Raw genomic sequence first — 24,647 nt, forward strand, 5'->3', positions numbered from 1 at the left:
ATTTCAGGTAACTAAAGGTGGATGTGCGCGCGGTCTTACTTATGCTCGTGGATGTCGCTATGTTTTATTTTCGCTAAATAAAGTTGCAACTTTTAAGACAATATGCTATCACGTGTTGTAAACACTTGACTTATATTTTTGGTAATGTAATGTTTGAAGTTATTTTGAGCATATAGTATCTTTACCTTTCGTATGCAATGAGAACCTTTCATGATCACACCTCGTGCTTCCGCCGTAGAAAGGGGTGTGACAGAAAGTCGGTTGTAACTGTTGGACAGATTCTGATTTCGTTCAGATCTCCCCAACCGAATATCTAATGCACCTAATGTCGCATAACGTTTACTTACAACAGATTATCATCATCATATGTCATCTACATTATTAAATCAACAAATTTCAATCAAAACATGCAACCATCAAACCCTAGTTCATACCTGATGCGTGTGTAGTGTATATATAATTTAGATGTATAATTAAGCCCTTTTTACATTTTTAGCCAAGTTTTAAATTTATAAAACACGATATTCACTAACACTAAACACACATATGGGCAAGTGCACCCATCGTGGACGTAGTATACTGTTGGTAAGATACCGAGGTCGTCCAAGGACACAAGAGCTTTTAATACCGGTTTATCCTCAACGTCTAATCAAATCAAAAAGTGAGAAAAATGTTTTAAACTAAGAAAAATAAAAACTAACTAAATGCTGAAAAATAAAATAAAATAAAAACAGATAGACAAGATGAATCACTTGGATCCGACACGTGTATTAGTATAACCTTTGATTATTTTCGCACTTTTGCACTTGTTTAAGAGATTATCTTAGTTATTGTAGTAGGCCCCTCTTTTGAAGGCGACGTTACCCTCAACCCAGTAGTTTGAGTCAGCAAGGATACAATCCTAAAGGGTCGGATTATTGAAAGATAATGAATTAAGTTATTAATGCAAATTGTGGTAGGCCCCGCTTTCGGCGGTGACGTTACCCTCGGCTAAGTAGTCTGAGTCAGCAGGAATACAGTCCTAAATAGCCGGGTTACAGTATTAATAGTAGTTAACTTATGAGGGGGTCAAAGAGTTTGGATCCCCGCCATCCAATACCTATGGGCATTGAAGGAGATCCTACTAAATTTGACCCAGGTCCCAAGCAGGACCTCTAAACGCTGAACAAGGGCAAGACCCTTACCAAACCGTTCCCTTAACCCCCGACCAGGTAGCCAACATACCTCCATATAGACCGTGGAGATATGAATGGTGAAAATCTTTTATTTTATATAGACAGTAAAATAATGCCAAGACACCACGGACAAACGATAAGGAAAGATCACCTTCAACATAAGCAACTAGTTATTAAAGTCATTACTACAAAACCAAATAAAAAGTGCAAAAGATTAAAAATAAAAAGTATTATACTAAACACTTGTCTTCACCAAGTGATGTAAGAGACTTAGGCAAACATGGCCTTGATTGTCAAGAACTCTTACGATCAATCTTGGATCCCGAGACGACTCACACACTCTACGATGGACAATGGATGATGGTGGTGGATGATGGTGTTATGGTGGTGGTGGGTGGTGGATAAAGTGTGAGAGAGGTGGTGTGCCAAGGGATGAGATGGAATGAAACCAAGCACCCCTATTTATAGGCTGAACAGAAGGTTGGGAACGGCCCCGTGTCCGCTAGACACGCCCCCGTGTCCGTCTGACACTCTCTCTCCTCATTAATTGTAATTCGCAATTACAATTAATGCGCCTGCTGTACTTTCACCACGCCCCCGTGCCCGCTGGACACGGCCCCGTGGTGGGCAATGGAAGCTTCTATAAGTTTGTCTTTTATGCTGCTTCTTGGGCACGGCCCCGTGCTGGCTGAGCACGGGGCGTGTTCAGACTTCTGCTTTCTCTTCTTTGCTTTGGAGGATGTCGTTGAGGGTCCGGGCAGCATACTTTTATTCCTTTCCTTGTATTTATGTTAGAATTAGTTGTCTTTTTGCTTCTTTTGTGAATTTGAGCTCATTTCATCCTGAAAATACAAAAGGAAGACAAAAACACTCTTTTTCCAACATTAGTACTTAAAAAGGGTTAGTTTTATGCCTTAATTGATGTGATTTATATGTTGCATTTTACACACATCAAATACCCCCACACTTGAACTTTTGCTTGTCCTCAAGCAAAACTCTTTAAATGTGGCTTACACTCCCAAATGGAATAGGTAGAAGAGAAAGTTTTTGGCTTGTCATAGAGTGTCGGGAATCCAAGATCTTTTTTAGGTTTTATTTTTATTTATTTACAATCCTATTCGTTATGATTTAGTCAGAACGTTTCATAGGATAAATTACTTATTCGGGCATAGCATGCCTTATTAAAATTCCATTTATATACAAGTTCACATACCTCACGGGGAATCACTCAACACTCGGCCGAAGGTGTATTTTTAGTGAATCACTCGAGAGCGGCATGGAACTTACGCCTTACATAGGCTTGCCAAGCAATCAATCCTCCTCCTTTTTAACTTTTTACCTTTGTAACTATCAAGAGGACTTTTTGGGTGAAGGGTTAGGCTTGGGTTAAAGGTGGGTGGTTGGGTTAGTGGTTAGTAAAAGGGCGAAAATCGTAAAAAGCGTCGGTTTTCGTGACACACCTTGTTTTTAGTGACTCTTTATTTTGAAGTATATTTCAAACAAGCTTTTACTTGTAAAGCTTTTGTTTGTTTTTAACTTCATCATTTTTCATTTTTTTTTTTTGATTAGTCACATAAAATAGCGAGCTTGCGAAAAAATACCGAGCTTGTTACTAAAATAAAGGGTGAAAAAAAAGGGTTTTTGGTGGGTAAAAAGGTTTTTAGGGTAACGAAATGAAAGGTTTAGGCTCAAAGGGGCTGACTAGGGGGATTTTGGGTAGGTGGTAAAAAAAACGAAAAATAATGGTGTAGAAAGAAAAATAAGGTTAGTCCTAATGCCTCCATCACTTACTTACTTGGGTTTAAGTTGGTAAGGACCGGGAATGTATCGTCGTGGCAAGTTCTAGAGTTGTAAGAACCAAGCGGCTATTCACACAAGAAACGAAAAATGAGCATTTAGTCTAAAGATGTATATTTGTATGCTCAATAAAGGCTCAAAACTCACTTTTGTGGGAATGGGTTTTTTAATGCGATCAAGTATATATAATCGAATTTTTAACTAGACTTGTTATGCCGTTTCGTAATTTTCTTATGTTGGTTCTTTGTTATCACGACGCTATCGGTTGTAAATTTGTAAAAATATAACCTTTTTAGAACTTATTATTCCCACATTAAACCAAGACAAGTAAAAAAAAAACGAAAAGTTTTTTGAAAAAAATTTGGGGTGTTTAGCGGTTCCAATAGAGTTTTGTGTAAGGCTTGTAATTAGGACTTGCAAAATTCAAGGTTTTAGCATCTCCCCACACTTAAATTACACATTGTCCTCAATGTGTCCCAAAAATAAGATTTTCGGTTGATTAGAATGTGTAAAAGTGGGTTAAAAAGCTAAGATTTATGTTACTGGCATCCTAGACACGGCCCCGTGGTGACCGGGCACGGCCCCGTGGTCAGGTGCCAGTAACAGAAATTAAAGAAATAAGACAGAAGCCTGGACACGGGGGCGTGTCCGCTGAACACGGCCCGTGTCCAGTTACCTGAACTGGGCGTTTTTCTGCAGGTGGCTCAGCACGGGGCCGTGTTGGTTAGGCACGGCCCGTGTTGAGCCTTCTGTGATGGAGATTTGTGTCGGGTTGCTCTGTTCTTTGTGCATGGGGCCATTTTTCTCGTTCCCTTTTTCATCCATTACCACCATGAGTGTGTTTTATTCCTGCAAATTAAAACTAAAAGATTAAACTAAACTAAGGATAGTTCCGCGGAATGCCTCCGTGGTGCGCCACGTTTATAAGGGTCCTTGGCTAGACCCTCCTTATCGGGTGGTTCTGGCTCATCTTCAATTAGGGGGTCATTATTGCCAAAAGGATATTTCATTGAGCACTCAAGATCTATGCTCCTTTTGAATGCCCCTAATTGAAGAGGTAGATTGTTGTACTTCCGGTTTTTCAAAGCTTCATGAGTTTTTACAAAAGGTCGTCCCAACACTAGAGGAGCGTCATCAAGGATGACAAAGTCGGATGGGATTACCATTTGATTTGTTTGAACCAAAACATCTTCAACTACACCGATTGATTTTATCACTTTTCGATCGGATAGAAAAATGGGTATTTGAAGTGGAGTAAAATCACTAATACTTAATTTTTCAAAAATGTAGTTAGGCATTATGTTAACACAAAGATCTTTATCAATGGTGATATTACTAATAAATGAATTTTGAAAGAAACATGGAACCGGTGTAATGTTAATTTCAAAAGGGTCTTCTTTTATTAGCGAAGTTTGATCATTAGTTAACTTAACACTCACTATTTCCTTGATTTTAGCACTAGTGTTTAACTCTTTTAAAAACTTGGCATGAGGGGTTATTAAACAATGATTTTCGAAAGTAGGTGACAAGAGGTTAATTTCTTCAAAATTAGACTCTTCATGAATTTTAACATTATCGGGCTCACCTTTTTCATTGTTTAACTCATGTGTCGGTTTTTCACTTTCTTGTTCTTCCATTTTTACATTTTCAACTATCTCTACGTTATTATCATTTTTTAATTCTTCTCTTGCGCGGGATTCCTCTTCCCTTGCGCGAGATTCTTTCATGTAACGTTCGATAGTTTTAATGTGTTCTAATATCCTATTGGTCACTTCGGTGAGAGAAAAAGAATTTGGATCCTCAAAGCTTGAATCCGGTTGTTCGATCCTTGGCTCCTCATAGTACTCATATGAAGTAGATGGTTCAAACCATTGTTCTTCATTGTAAGTATATGATGGATAAGGGTCGAAACTTTGTTCTTCGTAGCACTCATATGAGGTGGGTTGTTCACGCCATGGTTCCTCATAATAAGAGTATGAAGGTGGTGACTCATACCTTGAATCTTCAAAGTATGAGTATGAAGGCTCATACCTTGGTTCATCAAAATATGAGTATGAGGGAGGAGGTTCATACCTTTGGTCTTCATAAGATGTGTATGAAGTTGATAGCTCGTACATGGGCTCCTCATAATGGTTGTATGAATTGGATGGTTGATATGAGTTGTTATATTGAACCGAGCGTGCGTTACGACAATTAGTGCAATAATTACCCCTATAATCATCCTCATCATAGGTGTAGTTGTAACCTCCTGAGTATTGATCCATAAGAATCACTCAACAGACCACAACTGAGTCTCGGGACCAGAAAACAAAAATAAAGACGAAACAGAAGCTGGACACGACCCCGTGTTGGGTGAACACGGCCCCGTGTTCAGGGTCTGTATCTGGGCGTTTTAATTAAAGTTACTGGTCACGTTGGACACGGGGGCGTGTTGAGTGAGCACGGCCCCGTGTTCAGACTCTGTATCTGGGTATCTAACTAAAAATATTCAGCACGGGGGCGTGTTCAGCGAGCACGGCCCCGTGTTCAGGCTACTGTAAATGCAAACTAAACTAAAATGCAGAAAAATGTGCGCGCGTTTTGAAAAGGTTTTGAAAAACTGATTAGGCCGTCGATTTTAAGCTTTCTTAAAATCCTTGTGTCCCCGGCAGCGGCGCCAAAAACTTGATGCGTGTGTAGTGTATATATAATTTAGATGTATAATTAAGCCCTTTTTACACTTTTAGCCAAGTTTTAAATTTATAAAACACGATATTCACTAACACTAAACACACATATGGGCAAGTGCACCCATCGTGGACGTAGTATAGTGTTGGTAAGATACCGAGGTCGTCCAAGGACACAAGAGCTTTTAATACCGGTTTATCCTCAACGTCTAATCAAATCAAAAAGTGAGAAAAATGTTTTAAACTAAGAAAAATAAAAACTAACTAAATGCTGAAAAATAAAATAAAATAAAAACAGATAGACAAGATGAATCACTTGGATCCGACACGTGTATTAGTATAACCTTTGATTATTTTCGCACTTTTGCACTTGTTTAAGAGATTATCTTAGTTATTGTAGTAGGCCCCTCTTTTGAAGGCGACGTTACCCTCAACCCAGTAGTTTGAGTCAGCAAGGATACAATCCTAAAGGGTCGGATTATTGAAAGATAATGAATTAAGTTATTAATGCAAATTGTGGTAGGCCCCGCTTTCGGCGGTGACGTTACCCTCGGCTAAGTAGTCTGAGTCAGCAGGGATACAGTCCTAAATAGCCGGGTTATAGTATTAATAGTAGTTAACTTATGAGGGGGTCAAAGAGTTTGGATCCCCGCCATCCAATACCTATGGGCATTGAAGGAGATCCTACTAAATTTGACCCAGGTCCCAAGCAGGACCTCTAAACGCTGAACAAAGGCAAGACCCTTACCAATCCGTTCCCTTAACCCCCGACCAGGTAGCCAACATACCTCCATATAGACCGTGGAGACATGAATGGTGAAAATCTTTTATTTTATATAGACAGTAAAATAATGCCAAGACACCACGGACAAACGATAAGGAAAGATCACCTTCAACATAAGCAACTAGTTATTAAAGTCATTAATACAAAACCAAATAAAAAGTGCAAAAGATTAAAAATAAAAAGTATTATACTAAACACTTGTCTTCACCAAGTGATGTAAGAGACTTAGGCAAACATGGCCTTGATTGTCAATAACTCTTACGATCAATCTTGGATCCCGAGACGACTCACACACTCTACGATGGACAATGGATGATGGTGGTGGATGATGGTGTTATGGTGGTGGTGGGTGGTGGATGAAGTGTGAGAGAGGTGGTGTGCCAAGGGATGAGATGGAATGAAACCAAGCACCCCTATTTATAGGCTGAACAGAAGGCTGGGCACGGCCCCGTGTCCGCTGGACACGCCCCCATGCCCGTCTGACACTCTCTCTCCTCATTAATTGTAATTCGCAATTACAATTAATGCGCCTGCTGTACTTTCACCACGCCCCCGTGTCCGCTGGACACGGCCCCGTGGTGGGCAATGGAAGCTTCTATAAGTTTGTCTTTTATGCTGCTTCTTGGGCACGGCCCCGTGCTGGCTGAGCACGGGGCGTGTTCAGACTTCTGCTTTCTCTTCTTTGCTTTGGAGGATGCCGTTGAGGGTCCGGGCAGCATACTTTTATTCCTTTCCTTGTATTTATGTTAGAATTAGTTGTCTTTTTGCTTCTTTTGTGAATTTGAGCTCATTTCATCCTGAAAATACAAAAGGAAGACAAAAACACTCTTTTTCCAACATTAGTACTTAAAAAGGGTTAGTTTTATGCCTTAATTGATGTGATTTATATGTTGCATTTTACACACATCAATACCTAAACGACAAAACAAGATACCATACGCGATTTCATGCATCCTACACTACACTTTATCATCATAAACATCAAACATCCAAGAATTACACCAACCGAGGGAGTGGGAGGTCGCGACAGTGGAGGGGGGATGCCGAGAGGAGAGAGAAAGTGGGGTGTTAGGGTTTTTGCTCGTTCTTCTTCTTTTTTTTTTAATACAGAAAACGCACACACCAACATGCATACATACAACAATGAGGACTTGGGCTTGTTTGGAGTTGGGCCGATTGGAGGGTGTTTGGGCTGCACAATTTGGACCGAATTGGGGGGGGGGGGGGGGGGGGGTTTCGGCTAAGGGGAATGCTTGGGCTGAGAACAAAAGACTAGGGTGTTTGGGCCGACGTTTTCGTTTATATATATATTCGTTAGATAAAAGTTCAGATGTACACGACTAGATGTACACGACTACTATGATACAAATAATATAACTTATATCTAATCACACGACGTGGAAAGTATAGCATAACATAAATACCAACATAATTTGTATTCACGAACAAGAAAACGAACGGTGCTAACCTTGTAAACACGGGTTGTCACAATTAGTATTTCATTTTATTATATTTTATTATATTATATATTAGTTAATTTTATATAATATAGAGGAAGAAATAGAGAAAACAATAACAACACCACTTCTCTATAATAAAGTTTTATAGATATTAAAGTAAACCTCTATATTTAGAGGCTATCCATGTCTCTAGATTTTTATTGTAAGTGTGTAAGAAAGAGAAATAAATAATAAAATAAGTGATTGTGAATATGATAGAGAAATAGATAGAGAGTTGGATGTGAGAGGTTTTGAAAAGTCAACTTAATTTAGAGAAAAATGAGTTTTTTAATTAAATTATATAGATAGAGATATAGGTTCCAATGTGAATGCTGTTAGCAAAACTACTTTCAAATAAAAGGAGTCACTCTAGCTATAGCAAAAGACAGGTCCAGCCGAATACAAACAATCATTTCTAAAACATATTGGGCAAACTCACTACTCGAGATGCATGCGCCGAGTTGACACAGAACTAATCAGTACCTACGAAAACGCGGGTCAAGAAACGCTGAGTCAAACGAGTTATACACCCGGGCAGACGGGCACTCGATATCCAAATGGCCCCTGCCACCACAATTACTGCAGATCATAATCATATCAACGCAGTCCCGGCTAATATGACCGGGCCGGCCACAATTCCGGCAGATCATGTCCCGAAAAGGGTCATCCCTCAATGACGAGCCCACCGGGCCCAGAAAGGTAGATGGGCGGGATTTAACAGAGCCCACCAGACTGGACGAACCCGACTTGGGACACTGACGAGCTACATGCCCAGCTATGCTGCAAATGTTGCAAACTGGATCATTACGACAGTCACGAGCAAGGTGACCTGTTTTCCGACAGTTATTGCAAGCTTTCTCATTGGTGCAATCAGCTGCAACATGCCCGGCTTTATAACAGTTGTTGCAAAGACGAGCATCGTATGACGAAGCACTTGGGCTATGACAATCACGGGCCAGATGACCGATTTTACCACACATGTGGCACACGGACTCGTTGGGGCATTCACTTGAGACGTGTCCTGATTCCTTGCAGTTCCAACACATGGTGGTTGATGTGCACTCAGCGGAAACATGGCTACAAGTAACAAAATGTAACATGTTAATCTTATGCATGACAACATATAATTGTTGTCAACTTATTTACAAAATGGAAAGTTAACAATTGAGAATTTTTACCCAGGATGTCCACAATTGTTGCAGACAGTGGCGTTTGGACAATCTCTGGCAAAGTGTCCAGGTCGCCTACATTTGTTGCACAGATAATCTTGCCTGTAAAATAATCATTTCATCAAACGGAAAAACTGTAATTCGAATATTTGTTGCAATAAAAATTAAGTTACAACTTCAAACATACACTGTTGGTCATTATAACTTGATTTCTATTACTCTATATATGAAAATTCACTGTACCCCCTTTATCATTAACTGGAAAACCTTGTCTTAATCAAAAGAAGAGGTGACGATAAAGTTCACTTAATTTGGATTTTAGATTATCACTATTGTGTGTGTACAGTGTATATTAAATATACTAATGGCTCATCACTTCTCGAATAATTATCTATCTATCTATCTTAAAGAAGAAAGTCGGTGGCTTTTACGCCACCAACACCCCAACTTTCAAATTTTGACACCACAACCTCCTTTACTTTGAATTTCCGTAACCACATCCTCATATTTCAAATTTTTCCAGCACAACCCCTCTACTTTGCTTTTCCACCATCACCGCCTCAGCTTTTACACATTTACGCCACCACTCCTCTACTTTTATATTTTCACCACCACTCTCTTATCTTTTACACATTTCCGCCACCACCCCTCTGCTTTTACAATTTGCCTTTTTTAGACTTTGTGTTTTTACCCCTTGCACCATTACTCAATTTTTACATCCGCCCAACTTTAAAAAATTACAATTGCAACCCCTAGACTACTACTCATACTTTTGCAAATGTCATTGCATTGTGTTTTACGAAATGTCTTAAGCATTGTGTTTTACGCTTCGTGTCTACCTTTGTGTTTTACATTTTTTTTGTAATTGTCTTTTACATATTGTATTTTGCACTTTTTTGAAATTGTCTTTTACATATTGTATTTTGCAGCTTTTTGAAATTGTATTTTACACGTTGCGCCTTTACGAATCGTGTATTATCTTACTACACGTTTCCATCCGTTGCACGCCGCATTTTAACCCTCAAGTTTGAATTCCGCCACCACCCCTTCAAGTTTTAAGCTTTATATTTTACCCCTTGCACTATTGCTTCATTTTTTTACGCCACCACGCCCTCAAGTTTTAAACTTTGTGTCTTTACCCCTTGCACTATCACCCTCTCAAGTTTTAAACGTTGCGTTTTTACTCCTTGCACTATTACTCCATTTTTACTGCCACCACCCCCTAAGTTTCAAACTTTGCGATTTTACTCCTTGCACTATGTTACTCTATTTTTACACCTCCGCAACTTTGAAAATTTCATAAGGTTAACGCATCATAAAACGTTTGGACTAATTCATACGATGTTTGCAATGTACCCGCGCCGCAACGCGCGCGGGTCTAATTACTAGTATCCACTAAATTCCAAAACATATACTTAAAAACATACCGATATGCAGGTTTATCCCTCTTGTACGGTGGTGCATCACGGTAGGAAGCTCGGTCTCTGCTGCGGAACCGCTTGGCTCGACCAGGACTTCTGCTTCTGTCTCTGCTCATAGTGGACACTGCACACCAAAATTACTCAAATATTCAAACAATCATTCAGAAAAACGTCTCCAAAACCAATTTACCACAACACAGCCAATAAACCGTACACTCACTTGACTCATTTCAAGAACCGCATGCAATCACCAAATAAGCTGACTATAATCTTAATCAAACAGAAAATAACATAGCAATCAGCAGCTTAGCAGATCTAACAAACTAAACGGTTCGTTAAATATAAAACTTACAAGCAAGTGCCACAAAGAAAATCATGATGATCTAAACTCAACCGAATCCGAAAAATTTTAACCTAATTTCTGTTCTCTAATAGATAATGTGATTTAAATACGGGACTACATAAGGTGCATTACTTATTAGAGGCTTAACCGACAATTTTCAAGTTCAGGATTAAAGATCATCTTTTCAAACCCTAAAAAACAGATAACTGCATTAATTTATACAACAAACACACAATGCAATATAAGATCAATGCAGCCAATGAATAAGTATCAAATCCAGATTATTGAAAAGACTGAATCGAAGTAATTATAACAACGAATTATATACATTTTACGAACAAATCGCGATCAGAAAGAGCACAGTGACGAATTATATTGTAGAATTACAAGCGTATGAGGTGATATTGTAATAATCTTGTTGAGTTTACAAGGAACTAACCTCAATTTGTTGTTTCAGACGTGAATTTCAACTGAAATTGAAGCGACAGGTGGAAAAGTGAAACCCTAGATTCGTATGCATTTCTGGAATTGGGGAATATTATAAAACAGGATGACCAAGTCACTGGTAGTATGAGTTAGAAAGGGTTATATGCACTTTAGTCCTTTTACTTTTATCGATTTTTAATTTAATCCCTACATTTTAGGTTTTTCTTTTACGGCAAAGTTAAGTAAATCCCATCAATAACAAAAACAAAGCTAAGGTAGGGTTTGAGAAGGGTAAAATGTAGACAGCCTTACCTCTACCTCGTAGAAATAGAGAGACTGATTCCAGTGAGACCCCGGCTCGATAGTAGTTTTGCATCAAGCCTTGGACACAAGTCACATAACACTCAACAATCGGGACAAATGTAGATTAGTGCATGTATCCTTTTGTTTTTCGGCTATCAACGCCACCACATGATGCATGTTATAACGTTATTTTCACGAAATTAGTAAAATAACGTTAAAATTAGTGCACTTTCACTTTTGCCCCCCGAGCGTCCACACATATATACATTATATGTGCATACCGCAAGTAAGGCTCTTTTTTACGGCAAAGTTAATTTTATTAAAAACTAGTTTTATGCCCAGCCCGCGTTGCGAGACGCTAAACCGAATATTTATCCATTTTGGTAACATGGGGGCTTCTTTTTTTTCAGTTACTTGTGCATACTACTCATAAAACAATCTTAATAAATATTGCTTTAAAATGTAGATAAAAATACGCTCATTTTTTATGTTTAGGAATTGTAGAGTAAATTTATTAAAGTTCAGGAGTAGCAACGTAAGTTGGCTTAAAAATGGATAAATGAAAAACTGAGTAAAATTTAGGCACACGTCAAACATCAAAACCATTACACCACATGCGCTTTTGATATTGGAATTCGCGTTCAATTTTAATTATACTAATTTGAAAACGCAAAAAGCAAAAAGATAATAAAAAAGTCAGTCGCCTTTTTCCACTAGTAGAATTCTAGAACTATTGCCGCTCATTTTTTTGTAGATATATCTAAATTATAACAACAATCTAGCAAGCTGCTAGAATGCATATCAACATGGGTTTGCTACCTATAGCTCTTAAAGGTTCGTAACGCGAGGTTTTTGGCCTTATGAATGCTTAGGTGGAAGAGAAAGAGAATGGGAGATGCAGAATTGCAGATGTAGCGAGGAGAGAGCAAGGATGAGGTAAGGTTCATGGTCATAGACCGCCGGTGGGAGATGAAACTCATCTATGTGAGAGGGGGAGGAGAGAGCAAAGACGTTTGGTTTGTTGGAGAAGAGAGAGGTCGTGAGGCAAGCTCCGGAAAGTATGATGTGGAGGCGTCCTTGACATGTTGTGGCATTTACTTATTTGGTGTTATCATCAAATCATAACCATGCGTTTACTTTATACTATTAGCATGATATCGACGAGGTTCCATGAGTTTCCCGATAACAAATATTCATAATTATTTAGGTTTTTTGTAATTACCTAAAGATTAGGAACTCAGGGACTCAAAACGTTATAAAATGAACAATTAAGAACTCAGGGCGTTAAACTTTTTAATTCTGGACTCAAGTGGTTAAAACCACTAAAACACGACTCAAAAAGTAATTTAGTCTATTGAAAATCTCTTAAATGACACAATAACAACTTTTTAAATATAGTCAAAAGCCATCTAAAAACGCATACACGCCATCAAAGAACAAGCATGGTAACTAACACCGAAAATGTATACAATTACTGAACCAATACATAAAAAGAAACCGAAGAAACTAGTACACAAGAATTGAACTAGCACCATGTCAAGAACACACACAAACAAATCCTCTTAAAGAACAGTGAACAAATCTTTACCACCCCATTAGTGTTCTTCTAACTTTATTGATGATATCTTGTTTTGCTTGTTTGCTTGTTAGTGGAAACTTTCGGTTTTCAACTAACAAGAACCTGTAAACTTCCCACTCGCGATCTAATGTTGAATGTCTTCCAATTTCGGCCTGTAAACAACCATGTGAGAAATAAGTTTTCCGGGTCAACTCAACCCATGCTAAAGAAATATGCATTATAGGGTTCAAACCACTTACCGAGAAGATGCATATCCCGAGTGTCTTCAATGCAAAAGTGACGTCGTATACAACACGAGGCCTTCCCCTCCCAGATAACTCAACAGGGTTAGCAACGAAAAGTTCTGTGTCGGGCCCACGGTTGGATATCATGACTCTCAACGGCTGCATCATTTCCTCTTTCAAGCGGGAACATAAGGCACTTTGGTTCTCATTATTTAAAATTTTTTTCCCGTCTTCATTTTGAATAAATAGTTCCAAACTCCGAACCCCGTTAACACTAGAAGAAACTCTTCCATATGCAATCTAAATATAAACAACATAAGTTAATCTCTAGCAATTATGACTCAATTACTTATGAACAGATCGCTTCAGAATTTTGCATTGTCTTTAGCAAGTCAAACGAGTAGTTAAAATATAGAATAAAGTACACGGATGGTCCCTATGGTTTACTAAAATTTTGGATTTGGTCCCTAGCTTTTCAAAAGTACATAGATGGTCCTTGTGGTTTGCACTTTGTAACGCATTTAGTCCCCAGCCAACAAATCTAAAGATTTTAGCAGGTCCAAGTTAGGGACTAAATGCATTACAAAGTGAAAACCACAGGGACCACCCATGTACTTTTGGAAAAGAGCTGGGGACTAAATGTGTTATAAAGTGCAAACCACAGGGACTATCCGTGTACTTTCGGAAAGCTAGGGACCAAATCCAAAATTTTGGTAAACCACAGGGACAATCCGTGTACTTTACTCAACAATATAATACCTGTATATCACAATCCTTAGAAATTCTTAAAATGTCATAGATGAGGCCTTTCTGGTCCCGACATTGTATTTGAAGCAACGAATGGGCCGGGCTCAGTAGATTATCAACCATTACGCTAGCCTCCTTAACTTTCGACGCGTCTTCCATGGCTGAAAACTCACAGCTGAACAACTTTTCCGCAATCAATTCAGGAATTGTAGAAAGAAGTTGTTGACATTCATACTCGGGTCCCGCTACCTCAACTTCACAACTTATGCAACACTCTCCTAACACCACACTAAGGTGTTCACACGTTTCCTCTCTTCCAATCTTCGTCTGCAATATGTTCCTATTGAAAAAACATTACACGTCACTCAAGAATCATATAATTAGCTCTAATTAAAAACAAGTTTATCTAAACATTAAAAATAGATAGTCCTTGTGGTTTATTCAAAGTAACTTCTTTTTGTAACAGGTTCAGATTCTATGATTTCGATTTTGTAACACCTTTGAGTAGTAAGGCTAACTACCGTTAAATTTTCTGTTAAATCAGTGTAAAATGACTAAAATGTCCTTATATAATTTTTAGCTATTACTCAAAGGTGTTACTTTCAATAAACCACAAGGACTATCTGTGTAATTAACTCTAAAAAATATATAAAAACTCATTATATTTGTAAAAAAAATATTATAAAGTATGCTACATAAAAATATTATAAACATTTTTTTTATCTTTTATCATATTCGGACCCACAAAATTTTCTTTTGAAAGTAACATCTTTGAGTACTAACACAAAATTATATAAGGGTATTTTAGTCATTTTAAACTGATTTAACTAAAAAATTAACGGCAGTTAGCCTTTATACTCAAAGGTGTTACAAAATCAAAACCATGAGAACCTGAACCTGTTACAAAAAAAGTTAGTACTTAAAGGTGTTACTGTTACTTTCAATAAACCACAAGGACTATCTGTGTAATTAACTCCATTAAAAACTTACTATAAAGGCGACTACTTACATGCTATCTGTAACAAAGAAAAGATCCAAGACTTTTCCGTCAGGCGTCGTCATCACTTTCAATCTTTGAATTGTTAGTTCAAGGTCACACAGAAGCTTTGTCACATCTACAATGATTGCAATTTAGATCAGAAAATAAAGATTTGACATAAGCGAGAAAGGGGTATAATCGTAATTGTACTAACCATGTATTAACCCTCTTCGATCCATTGAAAAAACCTTCAATAGGTACAATGGAGTTTGTTTAGAACTACTAGAGAGTTGATCAAGGTAAAACGCAGGCATCATCGATGGGCAACAAGATACAAGACGCTTCTTTAACCTTTCCCAGTCAACGCGTAGCGAGATTGGCCTTGGCACAACCCATAAAATCACGTAACACCATTTTCCGTCCGTAGAGAAATCTAAAGAAAAAAAATACATAATACATTACCATTTAACCATGATTCATAAACGTAAAAAAGTCACACTTGATCTTGATCATTATCATATTGATTTAAATCAAAACCAAATGCATAACTATCAAACTATGCAACTATGGTATATTGGTAAATGCATAATATAATAATTAAAAAAACTTACTAATGCCAGTTTCAGAGATCTACAACACAAACCATAGTTGTCGATAGTGAATAGCGTAAATAGCGGCAAAGCTACCTATATGCCACGTAACGATAGCGACAAAATAGCGTCCGCTATTTCATGTTTAGCGATAAAGTAGTAGAAAATTTTAGAAATATTTTACATGTATATTTTATCAAAATACACTATTTTTTCATGTATACTTCATCTAAATACACTTCTTGTTTTCAATCAAAAAAAAAAAAAAAAAAAAAACAAACATAATGGCCAATGCTATTTATATTTATAAAAAAAGGAGCTATTTGTCGCTAAACACCCTGTAGCGCCACATGGACGCATCGCTACGTAGCGCGCTATAGCTGCTATTGACAACTATGAACACAACTGAACCAGGAGTAAACATTCCCCGTAAGGTATTACGTATTATTGATTAACTATTTATACGAGTATGATAATAGTAATAATTAAAAAAAACACTTAATTAACTCATATCCTAATTATGATAAAGATTATACAATACACCCTAAGTAACATAATATATTATTATATTCTATCTAACAAGAATCTTAAGTATCTTCAGCATAATAATTAATAATCTCAATTCATATGCGAATACGAAATCAACTTTGAATAAAACCCAAGATCTAAACATATAACAATATAAAAACCTCAAAATCGAATTAAAAACTTTGAAAAAAGTATATAAAAAAATAAAAAAAAACCTCCACGGGTAACATAGAGTCCGAATTCAAGAACAACTCTCAACAAATCACACCCGAGACCGGCCTTGTCGGGGCAGTTGACGGTGACGACGGTAGGGTCGCCGGAATTCTTACTTTTCTCGATCAAAACGACGTCGTCCCACGACATACCCATTCTCCGTTGTTGTTGTGAATAATAAGAATAATGGAGGCAGAATTTGGTGTTGGTTAACGCTGGCGGAGACAATTAGGGGTCCGCCGTCGGAGAAGAATCGGTGTTTCCGGCATGGTTTACGGTGAAAGTGACCTCCATCGCCCCTTGTTTGAGCCTTCGCTGAGCCATCAATTATTTTTGTTTTTGTGTTGTGTTGTGATGAGAAGAGGGTTTTAAAACAAGTTGTGGTGTGGATGACATTGATATTTTTGTGCCCACAAAATATTAGTTTGGTGACACATTGGGGAAATAGGAAAGTGTTCCCACAAAATATTAGTTTGGTAACACATTGGGAAAATAGGAAAGTAACAATATTTCTAGGGTGTTGTATATGTCTATGTTTAGAGTATTAGATAGAAAGAATTTTATAAAAATTGTTTACGCGACAACATGTTGTTTACGTGTCAGTTTAGTTTATACTGATGTCAAGGTTGGAGAACTCGCTAGTCGCTAGCGGGTCGGTGAGGTAGGGACTAGTGACTACTCGGGATTACTCGGGATTAATCGGGATTAATCGGATCGGACTTTTTACATATAATTTTAAGTTTTTATACATATATACATATATTTTTATACGTAAATTTTTTAAGTTGATAAGTTTTGACCGGAATCTGGGAGGTTTTGGCTGGAATATGTGTTTTTTCCGAATTTTTCTGATTTTTTCCGATTTTTTTTTTGTTTTTTCCCGATTTTTTCCGATTTTTCCCGACCGACTAGTCGCGATTAGGCCCGACTAGGGCCGATTAGGGCCGACTAGGCCGACTAGCGATTTTTTTACTGATTAGCTGAAAATTACTCAGTTGATGGGCGACTAGCGACTAGTCAGCGATTAATCGCTGACTAGTCGCGATTTTTGCAACCATGACTGATGTAGGAAGAGAGACAGATGTTTTTAGGGATAAACTGATCTGATAGATAGTGAGAAGGTAACATCCTACAATGACAACTGAAACAACACAAAAAGGATGTGCTAAAAGCTAACAAGAATTGTGATGTACTCCTGATAAAAAGGTTAGAGACATGAACAACTTTGGAACAAAAAAAAGGACCGACGAATCAAGATGAACATTGTGTGTAACACTTCACTACCTTGAAAGGAATTTATCCAATTAACAGGAAACCACCAAATAGTTAAACGGTTCAATGATGAGTCTAGATCATGAGCACTAATTCTCACGTCGGATGGTGGTCACAGATGCTAATCGGTGTTGTTTTGAAGGTCCTTTTTGGCATTGAAGTTTCTGATCATATCTCCATCAACTTAGTCACAGATGTCGGATTCATAGCTTGAGGTTATTTGAATCTTTAGTTGGATACGTCAATTTGTTTCACGTGTCACTTAATATGTGAAGACCAAAGTCACTTTTAAGGATACACGAATCCAAAAAAATAGATATGTGAATCAAATTCGTGTATCATGTAACTTATGAAGCTCACAATTTAAATTGCATCTTGTAGCCTTGTAGGATGGCAATAGCCAAGATGTGTGACAAGCTCAAGTAATCTCAGTCTCATAATTGATTATAATATCATGGTATATACTCGTTGAGAATCCGTCACTCAATACCCGTCACTCAATACCCGTCACGTTTAAGGGTAAACGATCAGACGGATCAATTGTTGAATATATATATATATATATATATATATAGGAACGAGATCAGGAGAGAACGATTTGAAGTGTGAGCAGAGTGAGAACGATTTTCAGCCATAGGATCTTTGTGATTTGTGGCTAAGATGATGCGGTGGCATTTTTGTAAACAATGGGAACCTTATAACTACCAGAAGGGGTAAAATTGAAAGATCCAAACAAGGGTGCACATGCTAATCACATGTCATTTTCCCCCATCATACTTAAACGCCAATAACTTTTTTATACGTGATTATTTTTCTAAAAAAATTACACCATAAAACTCAGCGTTTTTTATCTTTCCAACGAGTATACTATTGATATACTTTTCGAAAAAAAATGAAATGGGTTTTATGGCGTTTTTCTGAATTTGGTGTTTTATGACGTTTTAGACTAGTTATTTTTATGGCGTTTTTCTGAACTATGTGTTTTTATGGCGTTTTAACTAGGTATTTTCATGGGGTTTTTCTAAACTGAGTTTTTTATGGCGTTTTAAACTGATTTTTTCATGGCGTTTTCTAAACTAAACGTTTTATGGCGTTTTAACTGGGTATTTTCATGGCGTTTTTGTGAATTTGGTGTTTTTATGGCTTTTCATTTGAACACCCAGTTCATGTGTGTGAGTTTTTTGACAATATTGCCCCCCTTAGTGTAATTTAGCATCAGTGCCACATGTCAACTCCAAAATCGTTCTCACCGTTCTCACACTTTTCACCGTTCTCTCTAAACCCTGATATATATATATATATATATATAGGAACAGGATGAGGGGAGAACGCTTCGAAGTGTGAGAACGGTGAAAACGATTCTCAGTCACAAGATCTTAGTGGTTTGTGGCTGAGATTGATGCGGTGGCATTTTTGTAAATAATAGGGGTCTTGGAACTATCAGGAGAGGTAAAATAGGAAGATCCAAACAAAGATGCACATGCTAATCACATGTCATTTTCCCCCATCATATTTAGACGACAATAACTTTTTTATACGTGATTATTTTTCGAAAAAAATTACACCATAAAACTCAGCGTTTTTTTATCTTTCCAACGAGTATACTATTGATATACTTTTCGAAAAAAAAAAATTAACTGGGTTTTATGGCGTTTTTCTGAACTGGGTGTTTTATGGCGTTTTAGACTAGGTATTTTCATGGCGTTTTTCTGAACTAGGTGTTTTTATGACGTTTTAACTAGGTATTTTCATGGCGTTTTTCTGAACTGAGTGTTTTATGGCGTTTTCAACTGAGTTTTTTCATGGCGTTTTTCTGAACTGGGTGTTTTATGGCGTTTTTACAGTACAAATTATGATTTTTCTGAGCTCAAAAAATATTAATTTAGGCAGTTAGACACATAAACCGCACAAAAATCAGCATAAATAAACTTACACGCACACTTTTTGAGTTATATGACTAAAAAAATTGTTTTTTTGAGCTATTGTAAATTATAGCTCAAAAAAATAGTTTTTTTTTGTTATGACGTTTTAACTAGGTGCTGGCTCAAAAAAATGGTTTTTCTTGAGCTGTTGTAATTTATAGATAAAAAAAATAGCTTTTTTTGTTATGGCGTTTTAACTGGAGCTATATGGCTAAAAAATGATTTTTTTGAGCTGTTATAAATTATAGCTAAAAAAATAGCTTTTAAGTGTTTTATGGCGTTCAAAAAAATGGTTTTTTTTTGAGTTGTTGTAAATTGTAGCTCAAAAAATAGCTTTTAGTGTTTTATGGGTTCAAAAAAATGGTTTTTTGGGCTGTTGTAAATTATAGCTCAAAAAAATAGCTTTTGAGTGTTTTATGGCGTTTTAACTGGGTATTTTTCATGGCGTTTTTCTGAATTGGGTGTTTTCATGGCGTTTTAGACAGGGGATATAAGTCACAATTGTCAATGTCGTACAGACACTTTATACAGCACAAAGGCTTTTTTTTTAAAGGATTCTTTAGATGGCACAAAGCGTTGTCACAAGGACAATCTAAAACATAATCAATGATTCCTTTGGATCGGAAAATTTCATAACTCATTACCTTTTGACAGGAAGTTATGAATAACTATCTTTATCATGAATGCATCTTTGCCCGTAGGCATACATCTAAAAAGGATGTTTTGACATATACATCATGTTCGATGATTATTAGCCATGATTCCTATTGACCATTTAGGCTAAAAGAAGGGTTCGAAGATTTCTAATACAAGGATGACAAGTGTGATTTCATCGCATCACCCATTGTCAGGAGTGTTAACACGTTTTCAGGTGTTTAACAAGGATCTGAATCTCTTTAAACAGGTCTTACCATCGTAGCCAGGTCCCTAACGACATTCAAGCTAGGTTATACCCTTTGAGACTCTTTTTAATATAAATACTGGCAGGAAATGAATGATATTTATTTTATTCAGGATTTTCATTTAATTATCCTAAATTTATTTAAAATATAACTATGGCACAAAAAGCCTAGTCACGTAGACAAGTTTAATTTATAACCAGGATTTTCACAGAATCGAGGTATTTGGGTCTGAATCACGGTTCATTACCCTTTCTTGACAGTGAGTTGCAGACTTCTACTGTCTCTTAGTCCCAGAGGACGTTATTTATTACCCGCAGGTACTTCATCCTTAAGGGATGGCTATTTTACTTACAGGGAATTTTAAATAAATCCCAATTTTCAAAGATGGCCTGTGTGATTTATACTGCATCACAATTTGCCCAACATGTTAACATACTTTCAGATGTTAACCAAACTTTTGGAATCTTTTGGACAGGTTCTACCATCTTGGCTATGTCTATAATGACTCGTGGCTAGGTTTTACCCCGAAGATTCTCTTTTAATATTAAACACAGAACAATCCTAAGTTGAGATGTTAATTATGGATCTGAATCTAATTATGGAGATACCATTTTGGCCCTGTCTTATATGACACCTGAGCTAGGTCTTGTCCTTTTTAGATTTTTGCCATCTTATAATAATGGCAGATCCTATAATAGGAACGTTATTTTAAATCTAACCGTCCCACTAAAATTTATATAGGCACATAGTTGCCCTAAACGAGACTTCTAAGGAGTGATGCTATCCTTGAAGGGACAGAAGGATAAATATGCCTTTAAAAGGATTACTAAGGAAAACGAGCTTTAACAAAAAGAAGTTTCTGCTTCTCTTTATTTCTGAATGCTTCTCCTTGGTTGCACGTTAATCCTAGTCGCAGCACGAAGCTCGGCCTTCCCTAGGCTTCTAATGGGGAGAATTTCCATTACGGCTTCTTTGCTTGGCGACGGATTAAAATATAGAATTTAAAGCAACAATTCTCCGAATACAGATGAAAATATTCCTATGTTAAGTCTAGACTCAGAAGGTCAAGGAATGTGCTATTGTGTCATTGAGATTAAACACAAAAGGCTAGTGTTTAATTCACTCAACGTTGGCTCTGATACCAACCTGTCACACCCCGATTTTACCACGTGTCACCGGTGGGCCCGGTGGGGGTTCCATGACGTAGTTGATATCATCATAGTCAAACCACACAATTTAAATGCACAGCGGAAGCAAAATATATTACAATCTGATATGAAGTAATATCCAAGTATTACAAACGGAAAGTAAAAGATCCACAGGCGGATCGCAAGATAAAATAAAATATTGTTCAACAGACTTCAGGCATCTAAGCTTGCGAGACTTCTATTTGATGCTAGGAGAAACCAGCCTATTACGCGTAGTACCTGCACTTAGTCTTTTTGGGAAAATACGTCAGCTTTCACTGGTAAATACAATTTAACTGACTCATTTTGAAAAGGTTTTAAAAATTGATTTGAATGCCCGTGGCACAAAACATTTTATAACTTGGGACAATTATTTGCCTTATAATCTTGTAAAAGAATTACATGTTTGTTAGCGTTTAGTATCCGGGTCGTGCCGGATTAAAGTTTAATAGACACACCACATAGTATAGTTCCGCCGCGAGATTTATTCTCGTACCGACTGTTATACTTTATTTAATGCACTACGGGTGTACGCCTACACCCGTATGCTAAGGTCATGGCCATTCTTTGAATGATGCCAAGGATATCCGGGACATGGTCATTAAGCCCCCAAAGGCGTTATACAAACAAAACAGCATTTTCAAACGGGTCACATTGATAATACCCAACTACTAATGAGTTAGGGTCAATTGCCCGACCAAGCGGTATTTTATATACCGTACCCCAAGCCCGTATAAGGGAAAATAAGTTAAAAATATTTACCTGAGCAAATTTATACAATTTATCCCAGCCGTATACCACCAAGCAAGTACAGATAGATTTTACTTGGCTCCTAAATCTGGAACGAAGGTTTTTAATAACCTATTAGAATCCTAACGGGTCTTTTAATTTGGCCTAAGCCTAGACCGGTTAGTTCTTAAATGAAGATTACGGTTTAAATGCACGATAAGGCGAAGACCGTTTTAGAATGTGGTTTTGACCCAACAAGCTTGCATACTTGTTTAATATGGGTAACTTAATCACATTCTGGATTTTGAGACTGAAATGATATGGTTTGACCCGTTTCGGCTAAAATGGGTAAACTAGTTACCTACGCCGATCCGAACGCATAAAGTGCGTAACGAGTAACCGTAAGAGTCATATACAAGTTTCCTAAGTTGTATCCGAACGCATGAAAGATGTGAATGGGTAATGTAAATGAAATGTTTGAATCCGCGAAAAGGATTCAAAGCACGAAAGGAAGAAAATGTATGAATAGTATGTTTGGAACCGCTAGACGGATTCAAAACATGAAAGCAATGAAAGGCATGAATGTGACGTTTGAGTTCGCGGGACGGATTTAAAATATAAAAAGGGATGAAATTAATCCACATCACAATGTGTCGACAGTTTGACCATGGTTGTGTCAAACGAGTCATACGGGTAAATGTAAAGTAATAAACAAAAGAATGATCGTAATGGGCATGCAAACCTAAATTTTAAAGCGAAAGAAAGAAGTTCGAACAAGTTATGTGTTAAATGTGTTAGTAATGGACTCTTAGGAGTCATAATGAATGACGGGCTACGACCCGGACAATGATTTAAGTACGAACAGGTATGTTTTGTTAAGAATACCGAAATGATGTAATGAATGTCTTTGCAAGTAAGCATGAATGGAAAGAAGTACGAAGAGTACCTCAATACATCTATGGTAAGTAAGAAATGACAGTCTGACCTGGAAAGGTCAAACTGCAAAGGTTGATGAAATGAGGAACTAGAATAAAAGAATTGCAGGTAAGGAATGAAATGCGGAATGTGTTAAAGTTTGTACGCAGGACGTTGAAAAAGGAAATATAGGTGAGTAATCACCTAGTATAATGAATGCTTGAATGAAATGTGCTAACCGCTAAAATTGTAGATTATAATGTTAGGAACTCTTGATGTGATGAAACCAAACGAATTGGTGGAAGGATGTGCACGAGCGAAAGCGCATTACGCGGATGAATGAAATCTAGCCTGGTATGGCTAGTACTCGTGAAGAATGCGGATCGATCTGGGTTGCGGATCGTCGATTGATGATATGAGATGAGGTCAGTAAAAAGTTTAACTTATGTTAGATGAGTATGAATTGGTTAATTGGGTACGACCTACGAAATGAATGATGGGATGGGTATGGTATAATATGGGAAGTTTGATTTTTTTTAGTTGACATAAGAAGAAAACTATGTCATCAAGAAGCGAATCTCAAAGGTTTTGAGTGAAAAGTTCGAGTATTGGTTAAACTCTCATGAAATAAATTGCACGACACGTATGCTTATGCAAAATAAGTAAGACCCGAAATAAGAGGTTAGTAATGTGAAACAAATGAGGTAAGTTGAAGGTAAAGTATGAGAAATATGGACTTACTAGTAGAGAATGGTGTTGAGATTATGTCAAATTTCTAGTTTTTGAATATGATTGTCAACTATAGTGTTTCGAATATGTTAGTATGAGTTGAAATGGTGATACATGTGCATATATGTAATTAGTTGATCATGTACTTATGTATATGAATGTCTTTCACCATGATAATGAAATGTAAATGGTATCATTGGTATGGCCGACTAGGTTTTGATGAGCACATGATCATATGACGAAAGTATGTAGGTAAGCTGATTGACTTTCTGAAAGTCAACAATGTATGAACAGCACGACTAGGTCTTTGGATGCACTTTCGAGAATAGAGACGACAAGTATAGTTAAGAAATACTAACCATGATGCTCGGCTTGTTGGCCATGTTCATTTGAACAAGACATTGTAGAAAAGATACGCATGGCATAAATAACAAAAGTGACCATGGAATTAATGCCTAATTTTCGTGTTAAGTATGGATAAGTGGGTTTAAGAAGGGTGATTATAAGTAAGAATTGGTATATCGAAAGTCTATGATATGCGTATAATG

General features: G+C 37.2%; 2 protein-coding genes across 3 annotated transcripts; both read right to left on the reverse strand.

Moving 5' to 3' along the window:
• Positions 1 to 8,239: 8,239 nt before the first annotated feature.
• LOC110872556 (zinc finger protein GIS2) lies at positions 8,240 to 11,445 on the reverse strand. Of its 2 annotated transcripts, XM_035976623.1 has the most exons (5): positions 11,294 to 11,398; positions 10,702 to 10,730; positions 10,518 to 10,635; positions 9,100 to 9,192; positions 8,240 to 8,998 (listed from the first exon to the last, which is right to left on the reverse strand). In XM_035976623.1, exons 3-5 carry the CDS (start codon positions 10,625 to 10,627, stop codon positions 8,398 to 8,400), a joined length of 804 nt encoding a protein of 267 aa, XP_035832516.1. In that variant the 5' UTR covers positions 10,628 to 10,635; positions 10,702 to 10,730; positions 11,294 to 11,398; the 3' UTR covers positions 8,240 to 8,397. The 2 variants fall into 2 exon arrangements, with proteins under 2 accessions (XP_035832516.1, XP_021977060.1); XM_022121368.2 differs by lacking the exon at positions 10,702 to 10,730 and having other exon boundaries at positions 11,294 to 11,445.
• A 1,560-nt stretch (positions 11,446 to 13,005) lies between these two features.
• Positions 13,006 to 16,850, reverse strand: LOC110872557 (ACT domain-containing protein ACR9). Its single transcript, XM_022121370.2, has 6 exons — positions 16,446 to 16,850; positions 15,327 to 15,545; positions 15,143 to 15,248; positions 14,146 to 14,473; positions 13,402 to 13,686; positions 13,006 to 13,314 (listed from the first exon to the last, which is right to left on the reverse strand). Exons 1-6 carry the CDS (start codon positions 16,597 to 16,599, stop codon positions 13,168 to 13,170), a joined length of 1,239 nt encoding a protein of 412 aa, XP_021977062.1. The 5' UTR covers positions 16,600 to 16,850; the 3' UTR covers positions 13,006 to 13,167.
• Between the last annotated feature and the right edge of the window lie 7,797 nt (positions 16,851 to 24,647).

This window comes from Helianthus annuus, chromosome 8 (genome assembly GCF_002127325.2).
Source record: "Helianthus annuus cultivar XRQ/B chromosome 8, HanXRQr2.0-SUNRISE, whole genome shotgun sequence".
Lineage (NCBI taxonomy): Eukaryota > Viridiplantae > Streptophyta > Magnoliopsida > Asterales > Asteraceae > Helianthus > Helianthus annuus.